A 24,534-nucleotide genomic window follows, 5' to 3' on the forward strand; every position below is an offset into this window, starting at 1 on the left:
AATAAGACATTTAGTAATTGTATTTAAGATGTATACGGTTTAAAATGTATGCAAATCCACTTTGGAGACGTATGTGTCCTTACTGGAGCTCCTCTGTTAGCTACATAATAAAATGTGATTTACAGCAAAATCACAAATATATAGCGTCTTTACATCTTCAACAATTCAACAGTTTACTGTACAGTAGTTCAACACATGCGATCATTTGATTTGTAATACTCACATTTGAGTCTCGTCCGTCATCCTTTCCGTCACGTTCGAGTATGACCTATCCTTCTTCTTCTTTTTTATGACGTATCCTCTCGCGTGGCCTCCTGGGATAGAAGAGTATCCATCGTTGAGCACTCAAAAATCTGGGCGGAAGCAGTAAGCCATCCGGGACCTTCTCGCCTACTCTTTTATGAATACTGATGTTTCGAACGTACTGCTTCCTTCACGTACTGTTTTCGCCTACTATATAGTAGGAAAGTAGGCATATTCGAACGCACTTAAGTCCGAATCTCGTGATAATTAGTACGTCACCCAGGTAATTCTCGCCTACTCTTTTGGATTCATACATACTTTTTCGCTCGCCTACTCTTTTTCCCATACTAAATAGTAGGGAAGTATGCGGTTTGGAACGCAGCAATTGATTTAAATTGTGTGTGAACGATTAGGCAGGATGATTTTCACATCATTTTGAAGCCAGAACTCGAAGCGACAACATTCATTAGTCAAAAGTCTTGTTGACACATATTTAGTATGTGTTTTGTGGTCTTATTTCAGCAACTTTCATTTTTATTTTTTTCAATAACCACGCATAAACATTATTCTCTTAAAAATTAAAACATATACATACATGTTGCTCACATATTATGGTAGCCCTGTTTGTGCTATATAGTGTGAATTTACACCTTTGCCATTAACATGTTTATAAATAACTGAAAAAAAGCACAAATGTCAGAGCATGTCAGAACACCTCCAGGGCCCAGAAAACCCCTCAGACCCCAGAGGGTTAAACTTAAACAATTATTAAATTGAAAGAAATTAATAAAATGGGTTTAGTTTTGATATTTGTATAATTTTATATAGAAATAAATGGTGTATAATTACATTTTTAGAATATATGAGGCTTTTAGTGTTTCCATTTTTGACATTACTTTAATCCCTCGCCATAGCAAAACCGTTTGAGATATGTATTATCCGTTCACAATTTAGCATCTTTAATGTATTTTCATCATGTTGAAAAAGTTTGGTGGGAATAAAATAAACCAAAATCAGCCTCTGAGTGGGTAAAAATTCAGAGGCTGATTTTGCAAAGAAATCCACATTCAAACTAAAATATCGGAGCTAATGACTGTAAATTAGAAAGTTGTCCGGCTCGATGAGACCAATATGCGTAGAGATTTTTGTAACTGTTGGTAAAACTAACCCCCCCACATTTTTCAAAAGCATTTTGAAAGTTTAGTTTTTTGATTTTTTAGTTTTTATTGAAAGGATCCCCATTAGCTACAGCCATGCTGCAGCTATTCTTCCTGGGGTCCTGAAAAATATGTACATAAACAAAAAGAAAAAAGTCATTAAAAATACAACAAATAAATGGAAAAAGTAAATACACGTACACATACACATACACATACACATATACACATACATATACACATGTATATACACATATCAACATACATATGTACCCTCATACGGGCATGAAATATACACACATATAAAAACACATTCATACACATACACCTATAAATATACCTACACATGTGCATGTACACACATATTCACACACATATATAAATAAATATCAACAGTCAGATGTATTATTTTGATAGATGCAGTTTTACATATAATTTAAATTTATTGACATTGTTAGTAAGTATGATATGCTTTGGCAGTTTATTCCATTCCTTCATACCTCTGAACATAACAGTGTTTTTTATGGCATTTGTTCTTGCTATGGGTAAGGTGAAGTTGCCTTTAGTTGCATGTCTGGTACTGTACTGATGATTGTCTACACTGAAAGAAAGATGCTTGAACAAAACAGAAGGCAATTTTGAGATGGAAATGTTTCTTATGAGAATTAACAGTGAATACAACAGTCTATCTTCGACCAACAACCAGTTAAGATCTTTGTGCATTAATATAATATTTCTCCTATAGCTGCACCTAAGTGCTACACGAGCAGCTCTATTCTGTATAAGTTGTAATTTATTCATAAATTCACCAGTGGCATTTGACCAAACTGCTGGGCAATAGTCGAGGTATGTCAATATTAGTGCTTTCATTGCATAATTCATAATATTTGAAGTTAAAAAAATTGCATGTCTTCTCATAATAGATATACCTCTTCCCATTTTTGCAATAATATTATTAATATGTTTTTTCCATGATAATCTAGAGTCAACTGTTACACCCAGCAGTTTGGTCTCGTGCACCTGTTTAATAGTTACGTTATTAATTTTAATATTAATTACAGGATTTTGATTAATGTTATAATTTGAACCTAGAATCATGCAGTTAGTTTTTACTGTGTTTAGTGCCAGTTTATTTAATTTGATCCAATCTACTACATATTGTAATTCTATATTTAAAACAGTTTCTAGTTCCATTTGTGTACTTGCTGATGTATATATATAGTTGAATCGTCAGTGTACATGACAATATTGGCCTTATGTAAAATGTACGGTAAATCATTTGTAAAAATATTAAATAATAATGGACCCAGACAACTGCCTTGGGGTACTCCACATGTGATATTTCTGATACCTGAGAGACTGCCATTAAAAAACACTGTATGTGTTCTGTTTGACAGATAACTGTACATCCATGTGATTGCTGACTGCTCACAAGATAATTTTGTTAATAACAGTTTGTGATCTATGATGTCAAAGGCAGCAGAAAAATCTAAAAATACAGCACCAATAATATTTCTCTTTTCATTCTCTCTAAGCCAATCATCAGACATGTGAGTCAGTGCAGTGGCAGTGGAGTGACTTTTTCTGTATGCATGCTGAAAATCTGTTAATAAATCGTTTGTATAAAAATAGTTGTTAATTTGATCATATACTATAGATTCCATTATTTTAGATAATACAGGTAATATACTTATCGGGCGACTGTTGGGACCAGAGAAAGGCAGTTTTTTATCTTTGGGCAGAGGAACTATTTTAGCCTGCTTCCATGCATGTGGGCAGGTACAGCAGATAAAACTAAGGTTAATGATGTGGGTTAGAACAGGGGCAATAGAGTCAGCAGCTAGTTTAAGAAGCCTGCTGTCAAGACCGTCGACACCCGGTGGTTTGTTTTTACAGGATTTTAAAAGATTCTTTACTTGATCTGTATTTACACTTTCTAATTTAAACCTTGAGTTTTTATTTTTCATCAGTTCGTTTCTTATTAATAGGTGAGATATGTCATTACTTAGATTAGGCATATTTTCTCTTAGTTTATCTAATTTTCTTATAAAATAATCATTAAGATAATTTGCAATATCTATTGTTTAGTTATAAATTTATCCCCTGTTTCCAAAAAAGATGGAATTATTTTATTTTTCTTACCAGTCAATTGATTTAAAACATTCCATAACTTCCTACTATCATTACCTATGTTTTTAACATGATTATCAAAATAGATTTTCTTCTTCTTTTTATTAAGTTTAGTAACAGAATTTCTCATTTTACGATATAGGTCCCAATCACATTTATTTCCTGTAGTAACTGTTGTTCTTTTCATTTGACCTCTTATTTTCATAGAATTTTTCAGTTCATCATCCAACCAAGGTGTGACGTTGTTCCTGACAGTAAACTTCTTTAAAGGCGCATGTTTCTCAATCAATGACAAGAATAAATTGTTAAATTTAAAGAGGGCAATTTCTGGATTACTAGCTGCCAACACATCAGACCAGCATATAGCTTGAACATCTTCAATAAACTTGTCATTTTTAAACAATTTATAAGATCTTTTAAATAAGACTGCAGTTCCAGATCCACTCAGCTTGGTTATTAACACAGAAATGATCAGATTATGATCACTGCTACCAGTAGGAATAGACAGTACCTTTTTACACAGTTCAGGACGGTTTGTAAAAATATGATCTATACAGGTAGATGTTTTGGAGCCGTCGCTCTTAAAACATGTTCTTGTAGGCTTATTTATAAGTTGAGTAAGTCCACATGCATTTGCAGTAGTTAACAGGTTTTTTTTCAAGTGGCAGTCTTTAGAAAACCAGTCAATGTTTAAGTCACCTATGAAATATATGTCCTGACTTACATTAGTATTTATATCCAGCATTTTACAGATAGTGTCAAGATATTCACAATTGGCACTTGGTGACCGGTAACAGCAGCACAGAAGTATCGACTTTCGGTGAGGTAGATGCATTTGCAACCATAATATTTCGATGTTAAAACTCATTAAATCAGTTCTTATTTTTACTGGCAAGTGATTCTGAATATAAAAAGCTACTCCACCACCAAAACCATTTCTGTCATTTCTGTATATGTTGTAACCTTCAATAAATAGTTCTGTGTCATCAAAGGAAGAGTCCAAGTGAGTCTCCGAGATAGCAAGAATGTGTATTTTATACTCATTTAGCAGTTCAGCAACTTCATTGATTTTATTCCTGAGACTGTTTATATTAATATGTGCTAGTCTTAAGCCTTTTCTTGGTAATGAGTACATGAGTTTTATGAGTCATACCTTCATGAGTTGCGCAGAGATTACTTAGGGATGCTAGTGCGGGAATGGATGATGAGTTTGTCGTATCTGAGGTAGGCAATGTCTCCTTTGTCACGTGCTTCTTTCAACTTTGGCATCAGTTCCTTTCTTTTTAACCGCACAGCATCAGTATAATCGTCATTAATGAAAATTTTTGTGCCCTTGAGGTTCTTTGCTCTTTGCATAACCGCAGCTTTGTCCTTGAAGTTCAGAAATTTAACAACAATAGATCTTGGTCTGTTTCTAGCAGCTTCAGGTTTTCCTATTCGGTGTGCACGCTCCATCTCCATGTCTCTTTGTAATTGTAGTTTTTGCCTAAAAATGTCCTTCACTTTTTCTTCAGAGTCTGCCCAGGATTCGCCAGTGGATTCAGGAACTCCATCAATCACAATATTATTTCTCCTTGATTGACCTTCAAGATATTCTTGTTTGTCACACATAACTTGCAGACTCTCACAGATTTTCACTATATCAATTTCTGTGATCTTTCCATACTCAGACTGTTTAGCTTGAGTGACTTTAAGTTCATCTATGTCCTTCTGTGTATATTGTAAACTTGCTTTTAGCTCTTGTAATTCTTTGGAAACGTTATCCATTCTGGTGTTCACTGAGTCCATAATAATTTTAACAAAATCCTTGAACATTTCCTGTTGTTGCTGTAACAGAGCCATGAACATATCTTTTTGCTGTTGTAACAGTTCATTTACCTGAATGATGGTTGCATATTCCTCCTCTGTGTTCCTCAACTTTGGAGGAGCCATGTTCTGCTAACCTTGGAAGCTGGAAGCCTGGAGCCGGCCAGGTGGTGGTGGCTGGAAGCCTGGAGCCGGCCTGGTGGTGGTGGCTGGAAGCCTTGAGCCGGCCTGGTGGTGGTGGCTGGAAGCCTGGGGCCGGCCTGGTGGTAGTGGCTGGAAGCCTGGAGCCGGCCTGGTGGTAGTGGCTGAAAAAGCCTTGAGCCGGCCTGGTGGTGGTGGCTGGAAAGCCTGGAGCTGGCTAGGTAGAGGAAGATGGCTCCACTACCACCGGCAGGCCCAATCTCAATCCACCAAATATCACCCTTCAGTTTCTCAATCCACTGCCTCAAACCATCCAAATGACTACACATCAATCACAAAATCTGTTCAGAAAGTTCCTTTTTGGAGGATGATAAGCAGGTCTCTGGTGATTGTTGTTTGTCTGGTTTACCAACTGTGTTGATCAGCAATCGCTTCCATGAAGAACACAATCAGCTTGCTTGAAACAAGCACCAGTAAAGATTCATAAAAACATACTTGACCTCCAACACCCAAAAAGTGACACACTTCCTGCTGCCAGTTGGTGACGCTATAACTTTGACTCACAATAGTTACATCCATCTGATCGGCCTCTTACCACGAACACACTGCTGAAGTTTCATCAAGATCAGTTAATGTTTGCAGAAGTTATAACACTTCGTGTTTCTCTTTTCTCGCCATAAATTAATTTCCTCGCCACAGCCAGACCATTCGAGATATCAAAAATCCGTCCGCAATTTAGCATCCTCAATGTCTTTACTTCTTGCACACCGAGTTTGATGGGGATCGGATGAATTGTCTAGGAGGAGTAATTCAAATTCCACAGCAAGTGTTTTCCAAACAACCCATAATAGCCGACTTCCAGTTGGGCTGGCGTATAACTTAAGAGTGCGAAAGTTTTTTGGCCCGATGAGATCTATATGTGTGCTGAGTTTCATATTAATTCATGCAAGCTAGTTTGATCTATGGACCAAGCTTTCGGACCCCATTCAAGGGGGCGCTGTCCTGTTGGTCGGAGCTAATAACTGTAAATTAGAAAGTTGTCCGGCTCGATGAGAACAATATACATACCGATTTTTGTGATTCTAGGAAAAACTAAGCCCCCATTTTTGACTAAAGGTGGCGCTACTGAGCCGCTCACCACGCCTGTTTCTGAAACTTTGCACATGTCTACTGGATAATAAATGTGATGTGTCTGTCGAGTTTCATGCATTTTCAAGCATGTGAAGAGTCTCAAAAGCATCCGAAAAGAATATTGGAGTTTGATGTGTTGCCACGGCAACAGTATCTAAGATATCAATAATCCTTTCACAGGTCTACATCTGCCGTGTGTCTACATTATACACATAAAGTTTGAAGCAAATCGGGTAAAAATAAGAGAGTGATTTCAAAGCATTTTGAAAGTGACACACTTCCTGCTGCCAGTTGGTGCCGCTATAACTTTGACTCACAATAGTCACATCCTTGTGTTCGGCCTCTTACCACGAACACACTGCTGAAGTTTCATCAAGATCAGTTAATGTATGCAGAAGTTATAACACACTTCCTGTGTCCCTTATTCGCCATAAATTCGTTTCCTCGCCACGGCCAAACCGTTCGAGATATCAAAAATCCGTTCGCAAGAATTCATCCTCAATGTCTTGACTTCATTCACACTGAGTTTGGTGGCGATCGGATGAATTCCCTAGGAGGAGTATTTCACATTCCATTGTATGCGTTTTCCAAACAATGTATAATAACCGACTTCCTGTTGGGCTTTTGTAAAACTTAGAGCACGAAAGTTTTTCAGCCCGATGAGATCTATATGTGTACTGAGTTTCATATTATTACATGCAAGCTTGTTTGATTTATGGACCAAGTTTTCGGACCCCATTCCAGTTCTGTCGAGCCCCCCTGCCATGGCCCGGTACCAGCTTCAGCCTGGCCCTGATGGCCGCAGGTTCTGACGTGTGTTTTTGAGCATGTTAACCCTCTGGGGACCAAGCTGTTTTTGGGGTCCTTGAGATGTTCTGACATGCCTTGATATTTGTGCTTTTTTCAGTTATTTATAAACATGTTAATGGCAAAGGTGTAAATTCACTCTATATAGCACAAACAGGGCTACCATAATATGCGAGCAACGTGCATGTAGATGTTTGTATTTTTAAGAGAATAATGTTTATGCGTGGTTATTGGAAAAAAATAAAATGAAAGTTGCTGATTTAAGAACTAGAGATGCGCGGATGGGCTATTATTTCATCCGCAACCGCATCACAAAACTCATCATCCGTCCGCCATCCATCCGCACCAACGTTTTTGACCAATTTTCAAAACCGCACCCGCCCACCATCCGCTGATTAGGCGATGCAAGGCGCTGCTGATGACAGCCGCGAGACTAGAAAGCTCTCAGAATATCAGCAGTGATCTCCGTCTCCGATCGGCGCACAGGGACAAAAAATAAATAAATAGCCTAAATTAAACGCACTGTAGGTTACTGTACAATATTTTCATTGTAGCCTAATAGAAAAAGCATTTTGGCACATCATTTCAACATGCTGCTATTTAGCCTACTACTTAATGCCAATTTCACTTTATTTTTTAGCGAATAGATTGAAAGCTCGAATAAAATAAGTCATTTACATTATAGGCTAATAATGTTCACATTTTTAGTTGTCCATAACAACCCCCAAAAACTTACCTGCTTGCCTTGCACATCTAATTATCGACTTTTTTTTTTTTTTTTTTTTTTGCTGTGGATGTTATTGAGCTTGTAGAAATCGGAAACAACACCAATACTGCGACACAGATGAACCTTTATTGATATCTCTATCAGTCAATGCCTATTTTATATGCCAAAAGAAACAACAGGCAGTAAAAAATTATTAAAAGAAATATCTTAATGTAGGCATAGGATATAGTCGCATGTTTTGGCAAACAGTTGAAAAAAATAAAATTAAAAACGGCATATCGTAGCTAAGCCTTAGGGTCACCCCCACAAACTTAAATTAGAAAAATAAATATGCCATCCCTCTTTGAACGAACATAAAGTCTGACCAGGCTAAATTGCCTGTATGACCATGGACTTAGGATCATCCCCACAAACTTGAAGTATAATGAAATACGCCATCACAGTTGCGACAAAGAAATTCTGGCAAAATAGCCTTAAGCCTCGGAACGTAAAAGCGAGGCCAAATAACCAACACACAAAATGTCTAGAATAGAATAGACTAAACCAATGAACGTAAAATTATCAGCTGACCGAACTCAAAAGTTTATGTTAAACATGGGCTATGTGTAGCCTAGATAACATAGGCTAATTGGTTTATTATGCCTGACCTTAGTTTGAATTTTTCTTGGCACTATGCAGGAATAAAATAGCATCTACAGTGTCAGGATTCAGACGAGAGCGCCTGGCCTCAATAACGCGCCCTGCTGCACTGAAGGAGCGCTCGCTCGCAGCACTTGTTGCTGGAATGCATAGAATTCTCTTGGCAAGGCGTTGTAGTCGTGGGAATGACTGGCCTTGTTTCTCCCAAAAGGAAAGTAGATTTTCCTCTGCTGATCCATCTATATGGAAGTTTGTAGAAGAATACTCCTGTACTTCATCCAGAATTATTGTATCCGATTCATCCTCCCATTCTGTGAAGACAGTCCTAGGCTTTTTCGTTGGTGCGCCATCAGCTATGCAAAGACAAATTAAATCTAACATTAATAATTGATCCACGTCGGTATACACAGCCTAATATTTTACACTTAATGAAAAATAGCCTACACAATCAAGATAGCCATTAACCTAAATTAGTTAATGAAACTTGGATTAAAATTAAGATAAAATTAATACAAAACGAAATTCGCTTTAAAAAAAGGCTTTGTGCTTTCTGTTTGAGGTCTCTGTGAAAGTTTGAAAATCTTTTAGTGCCGCTTTGAGAGTGGTCGCGTCCGTAATGGAGAACTGTCACATAACATTGTTTTTTCCTCATAAATGCAAACACGAAAAATAAATGACAAAAGACTTTTTAAAAAGACAAACCATCATTTTTTGGAAAAAATTGATGGATTTATAGCGTTTTGAAAAAAAAAACTGAATTTATCATCAACAATATTATTGTTTGATTTAATAATCATTGTTCAACATGTTCAGACTGAGCCAAAAAAAAAAAAAAAAAACATTTTAACAGGATAAATTGAATATTCACAAAATGTGTGGGTAAAACAAATTCATTTTCCTGAAACCTATTGAAATGGATTTATTGCGTTTTGGAAAAGAGTTCCTCAATTATAAATGATTATTAATAAATTACAATACAATTAATCAAACAAATTATACTACGTATGGATTATGGCACAGTGATGAATTAGGAAACTTAAAATGGCACTTTATAATGAAAAGGTTGCCGACCCCTGACCTGTATCGACCCACCTTGCTCTGTTGCTGCTGGCACTGGCTCGGTGACAGGGTTGCTGCCTTCTCCATCATGACTTAGACGGACGCCTTCCTCTGGTAGAAGTTCGCGAACTTGCTTAATCACCTCTAGTCTGTCCTCTTCTACCAGCATTTTCAGGGACTTAAATTTCGGGTGGAGAAAAGTGGCGATTTTATGAGTAGCATTAGGGCACATCTTCTCATCAAGAAGGGCAGACGCGCGAGAGCGGAGACTTCTCATGTAAGGTGGGTCTCCAAACTTGGGCTCACAGTGTTTTTTGAGTTTAAAAAACCATAGCAACACCATGTGAATGGTTGGGTAATGTTCTCCTTCAAGCTCGCTGATTGCTAACTTGAAAAGGGTGAGAAAGTCGATCAAGTGTGCGAGTTGATCCTGGTGGATGCCACCAAGGCGATGTTCTTGGTCTCTGCTCTTTAGCAGCTCTCTTATGTCTTCATATTGTTTCTGTATCGATTCCAACATAGTGACTTTGCTGTTCCATCGCACATCACATTCTTGATTCACGATGTGCTTTAGGCTGGCGATAGCACCGGTTCTCTTTAGGTACGCAACGAGCTCTTTGCAGTAATCGATCATGTCGACTATATCTTCAATGCCATCGGACTCGGAGTCACCCTTTGTACTGAATGTATGTCTTAGCACCGTGTTAAGGATGTGCGCGGAGCACGGAATCCAGTGGTATGACCGGAGTGCAGCCTTTATGTTCGCGCCCTGGTCACTGACAAAAACTATTTTGTCTGTCTGTATTCCGTAGGACGTTAACACACTGGTTATCTGCTCATTAAGGTTCTCGCTGGTTTTTTTCAGGGTAGGGTCAAATTCCACCGTTGCCAAAATACGATTTTCCAGCTTCCACTGACTGATGTAATGACACGTCAGGACTGTGTATGCCCTCTTTTTAAATTCATCTGTCCACATATCTGTGGTTATGGCAATACCACCGTTGCTGGTTAAGGCTTTCTGGATGGCCTCCGAAAGTTTCTGCTTATCAATGGAAGCCTGCTTCTTAGCCCGATCGCACACTGTTTGCCGATGGGGTAAGATGGCACCAGCGTCAACAGCACCGAACTTAGCTCCAATGTCAATCAACGTCTGGGCCACTTGATGGAATCCTTTACCAGAAACAATATCGAACGGGCGCATATCAAGAGAGCACAGGTTCACACATGCATCCGTCAGCTTTGATTTTACATCCTGTGGTACTCTATTGGGATCTCGACGGACAAAACTTGTCAAGGTGTTCGTGGAGGTTTGAGGTTTAGCAGCACACTTGTGATGCACCATGTTAGACGTACCCGTCTTATGGCTGTCATGAACATAAACTGCTTCGCAGGTTTTGCAAATTACATAGCCTGCACTGGTGTCATCTTGATTTACCACTTTGTAAAACTTATTCCAGGCAACACTTTCTGACCTTCTATTTCCTTTGTTTTTAATTCTCCTTTTTTGAGTTTGTCACGTACCTCCTTCGCCGGCGTTGCCATCTCTGATAATAACAAGCAGTCGATCTGCATAGACTCGACTAGCCATATTACTGCCTGATGAAAATTTGACTATTTCAAAGTGTGCTCGATTTTTTTGAGATGTAGGTATAGTCAGATAACAATATTTAACAATGTATACATATATTTTTAATTTGATTGGTTCAACCGCCCGCCACCCGCCCGAATTTAATTAAAATATTCTTTTTCGTCACGTCATCCACCCGATCCGCGGTTTATCCGCGGAGTCCGCGGCTGTAACCGCCAACCGCGCATCTCTATTAAGAACACAAAACACATAATAAATATGTGTCCACAAGACTTTTGACTAATTGATGTTGTCCCTTTGAGTTCTAGCTTCAAAATTATGTGAAAATCATCCTGCCTGATTGTTCACATGAAACACTACATTGATTTAAACATTGTAAAACAGTTTTTTTGTCAGAAGAGGTTTATGCGTGGGAGTGGTAATGGGTCATCAATATTAATGAGATTCAGACCAGGGGTGTGACATAGACGCTCCCCCAAGTGTTAATGGGCCATCAGTGAGGCAGCCTGAACAAAGAATGAGGAGATTCAAATGTTTTGTTTTTCAATCTGTTTTATTGTAATTTTGTAAAAACAAAAGTAAAGGCAGGTATCTCACAGTAAATGCTTATGCCCCGTTGATGCGGGCTCTAAGCAAATCAAATGTGACCATATATTACATATATGTGACCTTTTATATTAACATTACCAATCAATAATTGTTATATTGTGCATGCATAACAACACATTTGTTGCAAAGCCACACAGGCACATATAGGCTACATTTGTATCATCACTAAGTATATAAACAAAATGTAACTAACATCTGTAAAATAGTAGGTAAATATGTACTTACTCTTTTTGATTTTTGTTGCTGCGTGTCCTCGTTGCAGTGGAAGGCGAGAGTGAACAAGCTACATTCCTTTTAAAAAAAGTTACAAAACATATGTAACATCAACCAATCTCCAAAAATAAATAATAAAGTCATACAGGCTCATATTATTAACACGAAGTATAAACAAAATTGAACTAACACCTGTAAAATAGTGGGTAAATATATACTTACTCTTTCTGATTTCTGACTGTGTTGCTAAGCGCACTCCGAGTTGCAGGCGGAGGTAGTGATGAAGCTACATTCCTTTTAAAAAAGTTGAAGAATATTATTACATAAATATAACTATAGTAGCATTAGTCTATAATGAATTACTGATGTAAATAATTTTAGACGTGTGCAATAAGCCTATATGCGTGTCAATGGGCCATTACCGGAGAGGCACACCGCAAACATTAGCCTAACACATTTGTGCACTTCATTAACTGGGTATATTTACACATTTCAGCACATTTACACACATTTACAACTGATATTTGCGAGCATGCATCGTTAATGATAATGAGGCAGCATTTATATAGTCAAAATATAATCTAAACACCTACTAGGCCTACTTTCTAAAATAATTTCTAAATTCTATCTTTCATACATAATGATCTAAACATATAATTTAGGCTACACATACAAATACAAATTTCCTAACCAAGGGGTGTAGCATATGTACACAAAAAAAAAACAAAAAAAAAAAACATTTTTAACATATTACGAGATATTAAATTCATGGTATAGATATGCACTTTCATTAGATCGTGTTGAATATAGGTAGATATAAAATGTCAGTACTCTGGATGGCAAGTCCACCCAGTATAATATGTAAGCTTATGTTTTGAATAGCTTGTCAACTAATGCAAGTAAGAATAAATACTTACTCATCCGAAATTCTATCCACGGCTGGATCAAGTCGCTCTTCATCAGAGTAGTCGCGCTCCTCTTCTGATGAAAATCTGGACTCTTCGTCGCTAGTATCCAGGACGAACTGAAGGGCTTCCGCACCGGTGTACCGTGTCATCTTCCCAACGCGCAGGTGACGAAATGATGAAACTTGAAGCGTTTAATGCATTTGCTTGGGGGCGTTTACCTGTTTTGCATAGATGGCTTAGCACATTATCTTGTGAATAGCGCGCTCCGTAAGTAGGCGTGAACGAATTAAAGTCAATGAGCTCGTAATGAGCTCGACTGGAATCGCTCTCTTTTTATACAGATTACAGAAGCTGATAATATTTGTTTTTTATATAAATGACTTCATTTAACAGATGCGATCTCAAGCTTTATGCCCGTGCGTCTGTTTGCCTGTTTGACTGAATTTTCTCGGAGTTATAGATCATTTTCGAACGCGTTTCAAATGGGAGTTTACTGACAGAGAGAAGGCAGAAATCGCATCATGTTAAAGTTTCTTTATTTGTCAAAAAGCAAAACACTTTATTTTTATTGTGAGTATACAGAAAAAAAATAGAAACTGAACAGGATCGATTGATGTATAACACGAAAATTAAAGATCAAAATTAACAGAGCATTTTGTGTTTATTTTTCATTGCTAAAAAAAAAAACGAGCAAAACGCGCCGGCGCGTTTTTGGTCCCCAGAGGGTTAAGGGCCCCAAAAGTGGCAAAAAGGCAAAAAAAAAATATATATATCCTTCCGGAAACAATAGGGCCTTCGCCCTTTCAGGGCTTGGACCCTAATAATAATATAGCTGCGAGCAGCGATTACGGGCCCAAGCCGGTGGCACCGCAACCCCGTGGTGCCGCCAGCTTTGGCACTTCATCGCTGCTCGCAGCTATATTATATATAAATAAAAGACAGAAACCTTATTACCTTATTCTGATTTTATGATACACTCAAAATATTCCACAACAAATCCTTTAAATTTAATGTAAAAATAAAAACAAAAGTAAGCAGTGTTGGGCTCACGTAACCTTGCATTAGAACTGAATCTAGAGAAATCCCTAGAAATTCTAATGAAGAAGAGGGTCCCGAAGTTTTCTCAGCAGAGAGGGGAATGCCGACATCACTAAAAATATGTTTGAGTATGTCTAGAACTGAAGATTGGGGAGATGGAAAATCGATTATCAAAATGTCATCGAGCAAATGTAGAACGAAAGGGAGCTTGCTGACGTTCAACAAGATCCAGCACATCGCTTCAGAAAGGCTATTAAAAATATGAGGGCTACTTCTACACCCGAATGTAAGCCTAACAGCAAAATAGAATTTAGAATTCCATTTAACGCCGAAAGTGGCCAGTCAGAGGGATGGATTGGCATAGTTTTAAAAGCATCTGTGATATCGGCTTTAGCTAGCCAAGCACCTTGACCGGCTATCTTAATTAAATGGATAGCATTGTCAACCGAGGCGTAATGGTTCAGTAATAGCTGATTGCAGATTTTTAGCTATGAAAGAGGTGGTGAGATTGGAAAGGATGCCCACCCGAAACCCTTGAGACAGACCGGTGATTAGATAATCGACAAAAGTTGGCTCGGGGTGAGAGGAGAGGTAGCTAGAGAGATTAGAAACATTAATGGGAGTAGAAGGGTGGCTTTCCAGAATTTTCCTCGGATTGGAGGTTTGGACAGACCGATTTCGGGTGCGGATCCTTGCAGAAACTGCAAATGTGTTCATATTTACATTGAGAGAAAGAACAGACAGATTCATTAAAGTTATTGTGTGTTCTGTGATGTAACGTTTCTTGCTGTCATATGGAAGCCTTACATTATCAGCACCTTGGACAGCATGCTGCATCTTGCCTGGCGAATGCTTTGGGGCAGAAAGATGCCGAGTGTCCGTGAGCGCTACAAATGTTACAAGCCAGCGTTTTTGCGCCGCCGGAATGATGAACGAGCAGTTCAGTGTCAGTCACAGACCAGTCTAGTCTTGAGTTAAAAAGCAAAATGAAGGAAGCTGATTTGGCGGAGAATGATTTATGGTATTCGTAGAATAATGTACCCCCGTATCGTTGATTGAAGTCTGCCATCATGGCTAAATACAAATCCAACTCTTCCCTTCGATCTGGGAAAACCTGACACAGAATGTCTCTGAATATGCTGAAAGAAATGACGAATTCTGCGAATTCTTCTAAGATTCCGTTGTAATCTCGGATCGGAAGTTTTAAGCAGGACTGCCACGTCACCACAGTCAACCACCTTCCTGTCAGCAGCAGGCGAGGGAAGCAGAAGTGAAGCAAGGTTTATATCCTTACCTTGGATGATGTTTGTTCTGATGTGAGGAGACACCGTAGCAGCTGCTGGAGAAACGAAACGCCTACCGAATAGCTGGGCAGGGGCTGCTGTTGAAAGGTTAAAAGATGAAGTTTCAGTTGGAGCGGAAACATCCTGAAATGGTGTCTGAGCCGGTTGGTGAAAAGTTGGCGGGGCTGAAGAAGTAGAAGCGAAGCTCGGGGGATCGCTTAATCCGCTGGCAGGAGGACGAAATTGAGGAGTTACAGCGAAGTTGATAGCCAGATTCGGGCCATTGGAGTTAGCAACAGAGTGTTCGAATTTTGACATCCTCGATTCCAGACCTTTGACGGTTTGGGAGAGGCTTTGAACCGCTTGGAGGAGTTGAGTCTTAACTCCGTCAGTCTCGGTGATATCCGGATGAACAGGTGCCCGAGCATGCAGTGTGGTTCTTTTTACGGGATGTGGTGACAATGACTTAGCTGTTCTCTTTCTGCCAGCTTGTTTTGAGTGGCCAGACGCTGAAGGAGTCGCGATATTAGTGACGGACTCAGGTGGATTACCCAGAGTATTTTGGGCGAGAAGAAGAAGATCCTCTCTGGACAGACCTTGGCTGATGGGAATGCCGGCTGATTCCAGAGTACTGTACATGTCCTCCGTAGCCCACGTTGCCCATAGCGAGTCACGGCATTGGAGGCGCGTGCTGCGCCGTGTTGGAAGAGGAGAGGGCGGAACAAACTCGTCATCGGAGTCTGAGTAGTCGCAGACGATTGGGGTATCATTGGACATAGTGGTTTAGCAGTGAACGCGAGCAATTGTCGTCGCGTCGGCATCTGCGAACTCAAACGTGTAAGTACCGATCTTTTATACAGAAAGTATAAAGACGTGATTGGATAGAGATGAAGGTAATAAGTGACGTAGTAATTAAGTCTTCCTGGCAGAACTTAAGCTAAAGCTTTCATTTCTGTCATTCTCTGTTTCATGCCTGTTTATCACCATGTTTTCTGATTGATTTAGTATTCTGTACAGGTGTGTCTAGTTAATGAGCTCTTTTGTTTGCTCAGTGTTTTTAAGCACTGTATTTAAGCGCTGGGGGGGATCAGTCTTGGGATCAGTCTCTGGATCAGTCTCGGGATGAAGGAGACTGACTGCTTGTGTGATGGATCCACATCTGAGGTCAGTGCGAGCAGATAGCATGCCATGTCCGGTGGTCCCAGCATCCTCAAGTCCAGTGGTCCCAACAACGCCCTCAAGTCCGGTGGTCTCAACGCATATGAGTCAGGTGATCCCAGAGTTACTGCCACTGTTATCTGTGATGGTTACCGCCATCTTGTGTGCATCTTGCACTGTTATCTCTGTCGTGGCCAAGGAGGCTGAATCAGAACTCTCTGTCTGCCCTGTCACAGCCATGGAGGCCGAAATGAACTCTCTGTGTACCCAGTCATGGCCAAGAAGGTTGAATCTGAACTCCCTGTCTGCCCTGTCATGGCCAAGGAGGTGGAATATGAACCCCTTGTCTGTCCAGTCATGATCACAGAGGCTGATTATGAACTCCCTTTGTTCCCAGTGGTCTCTGTTACGGACTATTTTGAACTCTTAGAGCTCCCTGTTATGGCCATTGAGTCTGTCAGTTATCTCTCTGTGCTTTGTTTCAGTGTTGCCATAGTATCCATGGTATTGCCAGCAGCCATATCACCCTGTAGCCCAAGACTGGTTGGCCACTGAAGCTAAGCAGGGTTGAGCCTGGTCAGTACCTGGATGGGAGACCTCCTGAGAAAACCCGGTTGCTGCTGGAAAGAGGTGTTAGTGAGGCCACTAGGGGGGTGCTCACCCTGTGGTCTTTGTGGGTCCTAATGCCCCAGTATAGTGATGGGGACACTATACTGTCAAAAAGCACCATACTTCGGATGAGACGTTAAACCGAGGTCCTGACTCTCTGCGGTCATTAAAAATTCCAGGATGTCCTTCAAAAAAGAGTAGGGGTGTAACCCCAGTATTCTGGCCAAATTTGCCCCTTAGCCTCTGTCCATCATGGCCTCCTAATCATCCCCATATAAGAATTGGCTTCATCACTGTCTCCTCTCCACCAATAAGCTGGTGTGTGGTGGGCGTTCTGGCGCAATATGGCTGCCGTCACATCATCCAGGTGGATGCTGCACATTGGTGGTGGTTGAGGAGATTCCCCCTTCCATTTAAAGCGCTTTGAGTACCCAGAAAAGCGCTATATAAATGTAACGTATTATTATTTATTATTATTATCCAACATTGACAGTTCTAACATGGTCTTCTGCTCCGCTGCGGTGTTCTTCTGCTCTGCTGTCGGGGTCTTCAGTCCCACCTGCTCTGCTGTGGTGGTCATTTGCTCCGCCTTAGTGGTGTTTTGCACCTTTAGCTCCAACTTTGTGGTCTTCAGCTCCACCCTGGCTCACTGAGCAGCCAACTCGGCCCTGACACCCTGAACTGCCAGCTCTGCCTTGGTTTTTAGGCCCACTTTCCGCACACGGGCATAACCCAAGGACTTTTATTTTGATGTTCTTTTGTCTTGATTTCTGGTTTCTGGTTTCAGTTCCTGTTTCCATTTTCATCTTGTTTGTTTGTCCAGAGTTACATTTGTTTGTTACCATACCAACTAATCACCTACACCTGTCCTTCATTTAGCCTCTTGTCATCTTGTGTATTTAAACACTCAGTTTTCGTCTGTTCTTGGTCTTGTTAATGTTTCATACTGGTATGTAACTCGGTTTGGTTCCTGGTGCTTATTAAATGTTTTCATTGTTCTTCTGCATCAATCATCTTTTGTGGATTATCAAGTCAAGCCAGTGCATGACAATTATGCCTATAAATTAACTATAGAATATTGAGCTTTTAATACATTTTAAAAACTTTTTGTAAGTACTACAAATTACAGGTTTCTAACTACATTTTTACAGACAGAATGTGAAGCGCTTCATAGAAAATTAAACTTTTCCTAATATTTTTATATATATTTTAATATTTTCCATTTTTATAACTTTTATAAACCTTATAAAAACTGACTTGACATCAGTTACAACTACATATTAAAACTGGTTCATTAGTTCACATTAATTCCACAGCATCAAGCACTGACATTTTGAAATTGATAAAGCCTAGTTTGCTGAAATAACGTAACATAAGTGATTTGATATATTTTATATTTATATGCTCAGAGGCACTTGTTTGAAACAAAAGATTTGTACAGGTTTCAAAACTTTGTGAAACAGTGTTTTAAATGTGCCTATCACTTGTGTTATGTTCCCAATTAAGTTTCTTGGGGCAAAAGGGAAGTAACATTTTAAAGCAAAATTTAGCAGCGACAAAGAGAAGGTTTGAACTGTTATCAGTCCCAGCACGCAGTACACAAAGTAAGATTTCCAATAAATGTATTTACAATAAACAAGTGATAACATAAATGCAGTGCAAAAAGAACTATAAACAATCAATTCCAACATAATAAGAAGGAGAGAAGCGTGTTCTTCAGGAAACAGGAAAAAGTTTGATAAAGCCAAAACAACAAACAAAAGATCACTACCTGATAGAAGGAAATCTAAGTAACCTACAAAAAATAAATACAAATAAATAACAGAAATCTTACCTTACTTCCTGACTGACAAAAACCGGAGAAGATGAGAACAAAAGAAAATGGCACCCGTCTCCCAACTGCTCCAACACTCAATAGCGGGCAAATAACTCAAAGCTGTACACTACAGCCAGAACACATTTAAGTTTGATCTTGAGTTTAAGCTTAACACATAAAGCTACCACTTCAGCCATAACACCACATTTAAGCTTAAAACACACCAATAAGAGCAACACTCTGGGACTGGCGCCATCAACAGTCTCAGGCTCTTAGAAGAAGAAATCTCTCAACGTCTCTCTCTCTGGCTCTGCTTAAATACTGGCTACTCTTGCCATTGATGAGGAGTAGCTGGTATAGGTTCCATCATCTAGATTAGGACAGGGAGGAGCACAGGAAAATGGACAGAACATACAACAACATACAATAAAAACTACAACTTCCAGCAGGTCGTTGGGTCCATTGGCAGAACACACAGTACATCAATGAATGACACATACACCATAATTGTTAAACACATATCCATACGTCCTGGGACGTAACACTTGTCAGCCTTCTATTCTCTCTCTCTGGTTCTTCACATCAACTAGATTGTTGTTTGTTAATGCAGCAACATCCCTTATTTTTAGGCCCAATTCTCCTTAGTCCCTTATAATTATTTATCTTGCCAAGGCAAAAGTGCCAATTTTGTCCACACAATAAAAATAATGCAAGGAGGTAGTTTACCAGTTAAAATAATGTATTCGGAGCACACTCGTCGATGGAGCCTTTCCTTGTAAACCCACTAGACAAAAAGTAATATTTCTGAATTTTAATTACAGAATATTAAATCTTATTTTGGCTCCTTTCATTTGGCTCAGTTGTTTTTGTTCTCTTTATGAGCATCACACAGGTAGAGTTGCATACTTTTGTCTGCCTGGATCAACCTCATTAAAAGGTATTTAGTGCTTTGACACTTTTATCAGCTATTTTAATTATTGTGGTCTCCAAGGAGGTAAAAAAGAGGACAGAACTAAGACAGCTATTTATCATTTAGTATATATATTTTCAAGCTATATATTTCTTCATGTTCTCCTACTTACTGAAGTAAGGATGAGGAGGTTTGGGACTGGACCAAAGCAAAACAAAGCATATTGCATTGTATTTCTGTCAGTCATCTTAATTGCTTGTATTATTGGCCAGAGTTGGTAAACATGCATTATGTAAGCCTAATCCTAATGTTGCATGCTTAAACAATATATCTATATATAAACCAATGACTTACTCAACACACAACCATAATTTCAAAAAGGCATTGACATATTGCAGAGTCATGGTGTTGGTTGCAACCATTTTTATGATTATCACCTGTACTGTGAGTACAGCACAACCTAAATGTAAAGCTTATGGGAGAGATGAACTCCTTCATTTCTCAAAAGAAGGTAATGTCTCTATTGGGGGCATTTTTTCATTCCACCAAAATCCAGTTGGTGTAAATCCAACACTTACAACCAATCCAGGAAACATCAGGTGTAATGGGTAAGATAGTGAATATTCATTCATATTACTCAAAAAAAAAAAAAAAAAAAAAAAAAAAAAAAAAATTGTAATTAAATTTTATTTAATGATGGAGTAACAACTAATTACTATGGATTACTTCACTGAAGAAAACAAAGCTATCTTCCCTTTTCAGTCTTGATCCTGGAGAGCTACAATATGCAATGACAATGATTTTTGCCATTGAGGAAATAAACAACAGCACAGATCTTCTTCCTGGCTTTTTGCTTGGCTACAGTGTCTATGGCTCTTGCCCAAGTATCCCTCTCTCTATAGGAGCATCGTTAGCTCTGATCAACGGACAAATTGAAGCAGAAGAGAGCTGTGTAAGTCCCTCTACTGTGCAAGCTGTGATTGGAGAAACTACATCAACATCCACAATAGACATTGCAAGGACCATGGGTCCATTTAAAATCCCTGTGGTAAGTCATTAAATAAATGTGTGTGTGTGTGTGTGTGTGTGTGTGTATTATTATTATTATTATTTTTCTTATTATTATTATTGAATAAAGCATAGCAAGATAATTTGGATTTAGTACAGATTGAGAGATTTCTTGAAATATGATCAAATTACTGTTTATTTGTTTAAATTTGTGTTTTATTTATTTTATTCTGTTATAGTGATGGAATTGTTATTACTGGTCTCCATGATACAATTATGTGAATTATTATCCTTGTTTAAACATCACATACTGTCTTTTTAACAAGAATAATAATCTGTCATAAGCTTTATACTAAATAGATTAGTGCACAGTGATTTTATATAGTGCAGACTGTGATTATATACATTTTTGCTTGTGTGTATGATTTAGGTACCACGGTCTGTGTGTAGTGAGACCTGTCTTGCAGGCACTCGGAGGGCCTTCATAAAAGGAAAACCCATCTGCTGCTTCGACTGCATCAATTACTGTTTATTTGTTTAAATTTGTGTTTTATTTATTTTATTCTGTTATAGTGATGGAATTGTTATTACTGGTCTCCATGATACAATTATGTGAATTATTATCCTTGTTTAAACATCACATACTGTCTTTTTAACAAGAGTGAATTAATTTAAGCTTTTACATGTGCAAAAAGCAGTTTTGGGTCTACTGCTTATCTAGTTTCACACAGTAATCCCTCTAATAATATAAATGTCAATTATAAACCTTTTTTTGTCTCGTTTCAGCTTAGTCATTCGGCAACTTGTGCATGTCTTAGTAACAGACAGCTGTATCCATCCTTCTTCAGGACTATTCCCAGTGATTATTACCAGAGCAGAGCACTGGCTAAACTAATCAAGTATTTTGGCTGGACCTGGGTTGGGGCTGTGAGGAGCAGGGGAGATTACGGCAACAATGGAATGGCCATTTTTTTAGAAGCAGCAGAGAAAGAAGGCATTTGTGTCGAATACTCTGTGGCCATTTACAGAACCGATTCAAGAGAGAAGTTTTTGGAAGTCACAAACATAATTAAACAATCAACATCTAAAGTCATTGTAGCTTTCGCAGATGGCAATGATTTGGACATCCTCATAAAATATCTTTACTACCAAAATGTAACTGACTATCAGTGGGTTGGAAGTGAGGGTTGGATTACTTACAGATATGTAGCAACCCCAGTGAACTATGCTGTAGTAGGGAGAGCATTAGGCTTTTCTGTGCCAAATGCGTACATTCCTGGATTGAGAGAGTTTATTGTGAGTAGCCATCCCTCCTTGAGGTTAGGTAACACAGGACTAGTTGAGTTGTGGGAAAGCGTGTTTGACTGCATTTTAAATCCAAACACACACAATGCCTCTAAGATATGCAATGGAGAGGAGTCCCTAGCTAATACAAACACACGTTTCACAGATGTGTCTGATGCTAGTCTTCTAAACAATGTCTACAAGGCAGTATATGCTATCGCTCATGCAATAGAAGCACTGTTGACTTGCGAGAAAGGGAAGGGGCCATTCCTCAACAAGACATGTGCAGAGAATGGGAAAATACAGCCTTGGCAGGTGTGTTCTTTTGAATTTCTACTCTGTAATTTCCTGTAATTCAAAATTGATGTTCAAAGATCATGTGTGTTATTATACCACTATTCTTAACAGGTGCTGCATTATCTGACCCAAGTGAACTTTACAACCAAAACTGGAGAAAACGTTTACTTTGATGCTCATGGTGACCCAGTTGCACGTTATACTCTGGTTAACTGGCAGATGAACTATGAAGGAATAATAACATTTGAATCCATTGGCTTATATGACACATCCAAGCCAGAGGGACAACAGATTCAAATGAAAGATAACACTGATGCAATCTGGGCAGGAAACCAAAAAAATGTAAATAATAATAATAATCTGTCATAAGCTTTATACTAAATAGATTAGTGCACAGTGATTTTATATAGTGCAGACTGTGATTATATACATTTTTGCTTGTGTGTATGATTTAGGTACCACGGTCTGTGTGTAGTGAGACCTGTCTTGCAGGCACTCGCAGGGCCTTCATAAAAGGAAAACCCATCTGCTGCTTCGACTGCATTGACTGTGCGGATGGAGAGTTTAGCAACACCACAAGTGAGATGAACAAGCCTCTCTCATTAACAGTAATGCTCATCATGTTTCTGTGTGGTCAACCCAAACACTGCATGGGTTACTTTAAATTATGCTTTACTTACTTTAATCTGCCTTTGTTTTCAGATTCAGTAACATGCATTCCATGCCCTCTTGAGTACAAATCAAATGGGAATAGAACACGATGTGAACTCAAAAACATTGAATTCCTAACATTTAAAGAAGTAATGGGTAATATACTAGTGACGTTCTCTTTGTGTGGTGGATGTCTCACAATCACAATTGGGTTGATTTTCTTCTACCACAGACATACACCAATAGTAAGAGCGAACAACTCAGAGCTGAGCTTCCTGCTGCTCATCTCACTAACTCTGTGTTTTCTCTGTTCTCTTACTTTCATTGGTCAGCCCACTGAATGGTCCTGTATGTTGCGTCACACAGTGTTTGGGATCACTTTTGTCCTCTGTATCTCCTGTGTTCTGGGGAAAACAATTGTTGTGTTAATGGCCTTCAAGGCTACACTTCCAGGAAGTAATGTCATGAAATGTTTTGGGCCTCCTCAACAGAGACTCAGTGTTCTTGCCTTTACTCTTATACAAGTGCTTATTTGTGTCCTTTGGTTAACAATATCACCCCCCTTTCCCTACAAAAACACGAGTAATTACAATGACAAAATCATTCTTGAGTGTGATTCAGGTTCAGCTGTTGGTTTCTGGGCTGTACTGGGTTATATTGGCATACTGGCTGTCTTGTGCTTTATTCTGGCTTTTCTGGCTCGCAAGCTGCCTGATAACTTCAATGAAGCCAAATTCATCACATTCAGTATGCTCATTTTCTGTGCTGTATGGATCACTTTTATCCCAGCTTATGTTAGTTCTCCTGGAAAATTCACTGTAGCAGTGGAGATATTTGCTATTTTAGCGTCAAGTTATGGCATGTTGTTTTGTATATTCATTCCTAAGTGCTACATAATTTTACTAAAACCAGATATGAACTCTAAAAAACTTTTGATGGGTAAAGCTTCTTCAAGGTTTCTCTAATTAAAATGGCTACTTATCATTATTGATATGTTTAAGTAAAAATGTCAAGCATTCTCCTTATTAATTTGATGTTCTAAAGCAGCATGTATATCCGGTTACATACGTAACCTGGGATGTTCCTCTTCAAAGTCGAACTTTGATGCTGCATCATTCCTTTTACGCTATGGGAACTTTAATTCTAACTTCTCCATGCCCAGGGTAACAGAGCCTGCTCAAAAGGCTGTGTATAAGCACAGACGATTGTTAAGTGCAGATTGGACTTGGATCAACCCTGAAGGACGTTAGATCCTGGGTTCAAATCCGTATCCAAACTGTAGAACCTGATGAATGTGTGCATAGAGGACCAGCCTGATGCAG

The 24,534-nt window shown here is 38.9% G+C and overlaps 1 protein-coding gene across 1 annotated transcript; it reads left to right on the forward strand.

Annotated features, from left to right (window-relative positions):
* Positions 1–20,370: 20,370 nt before the first annotated feature.
* On the forward strand, positions 20,371–24,177 carry LOC307160726 (extracellular calcium-sensing receptor-like; the record flags this gene model as incomplete). The annotated part of the gene is made up of 6 exons (XM_079874911.1): positions 20,371–20,580; positions 20,735–21,020; positions 21,767–22,579; positions 22,673–22,903; positions 23,017–23,140; positions 23,264–24,177. Exons 1-6 carry the CDS (start codon positions 20,375–20,377, stop codon positions 24,175–24,177), a joined length of 2,574 nt encoding a protein of 857 aa, XP_079731037.1. The 5' UTR covers positions 20,371–20,374.
* Between the last annotated feature and the right edge of the window lie 357 nt (positions 24,178–24,534).

The sequence above is a fragment of the Squalius cephalus genome, assembly GCF_949319135.1.
Source record: "Squalius cephalus genome assembly, chromosome: 6".
Taxonomy (NCBI): Eukaryota; Metazoa; Chordata; class Actinopteri; order Cypriniformes; family Leuciscidae; genus Squalius; species Squalius cephalus.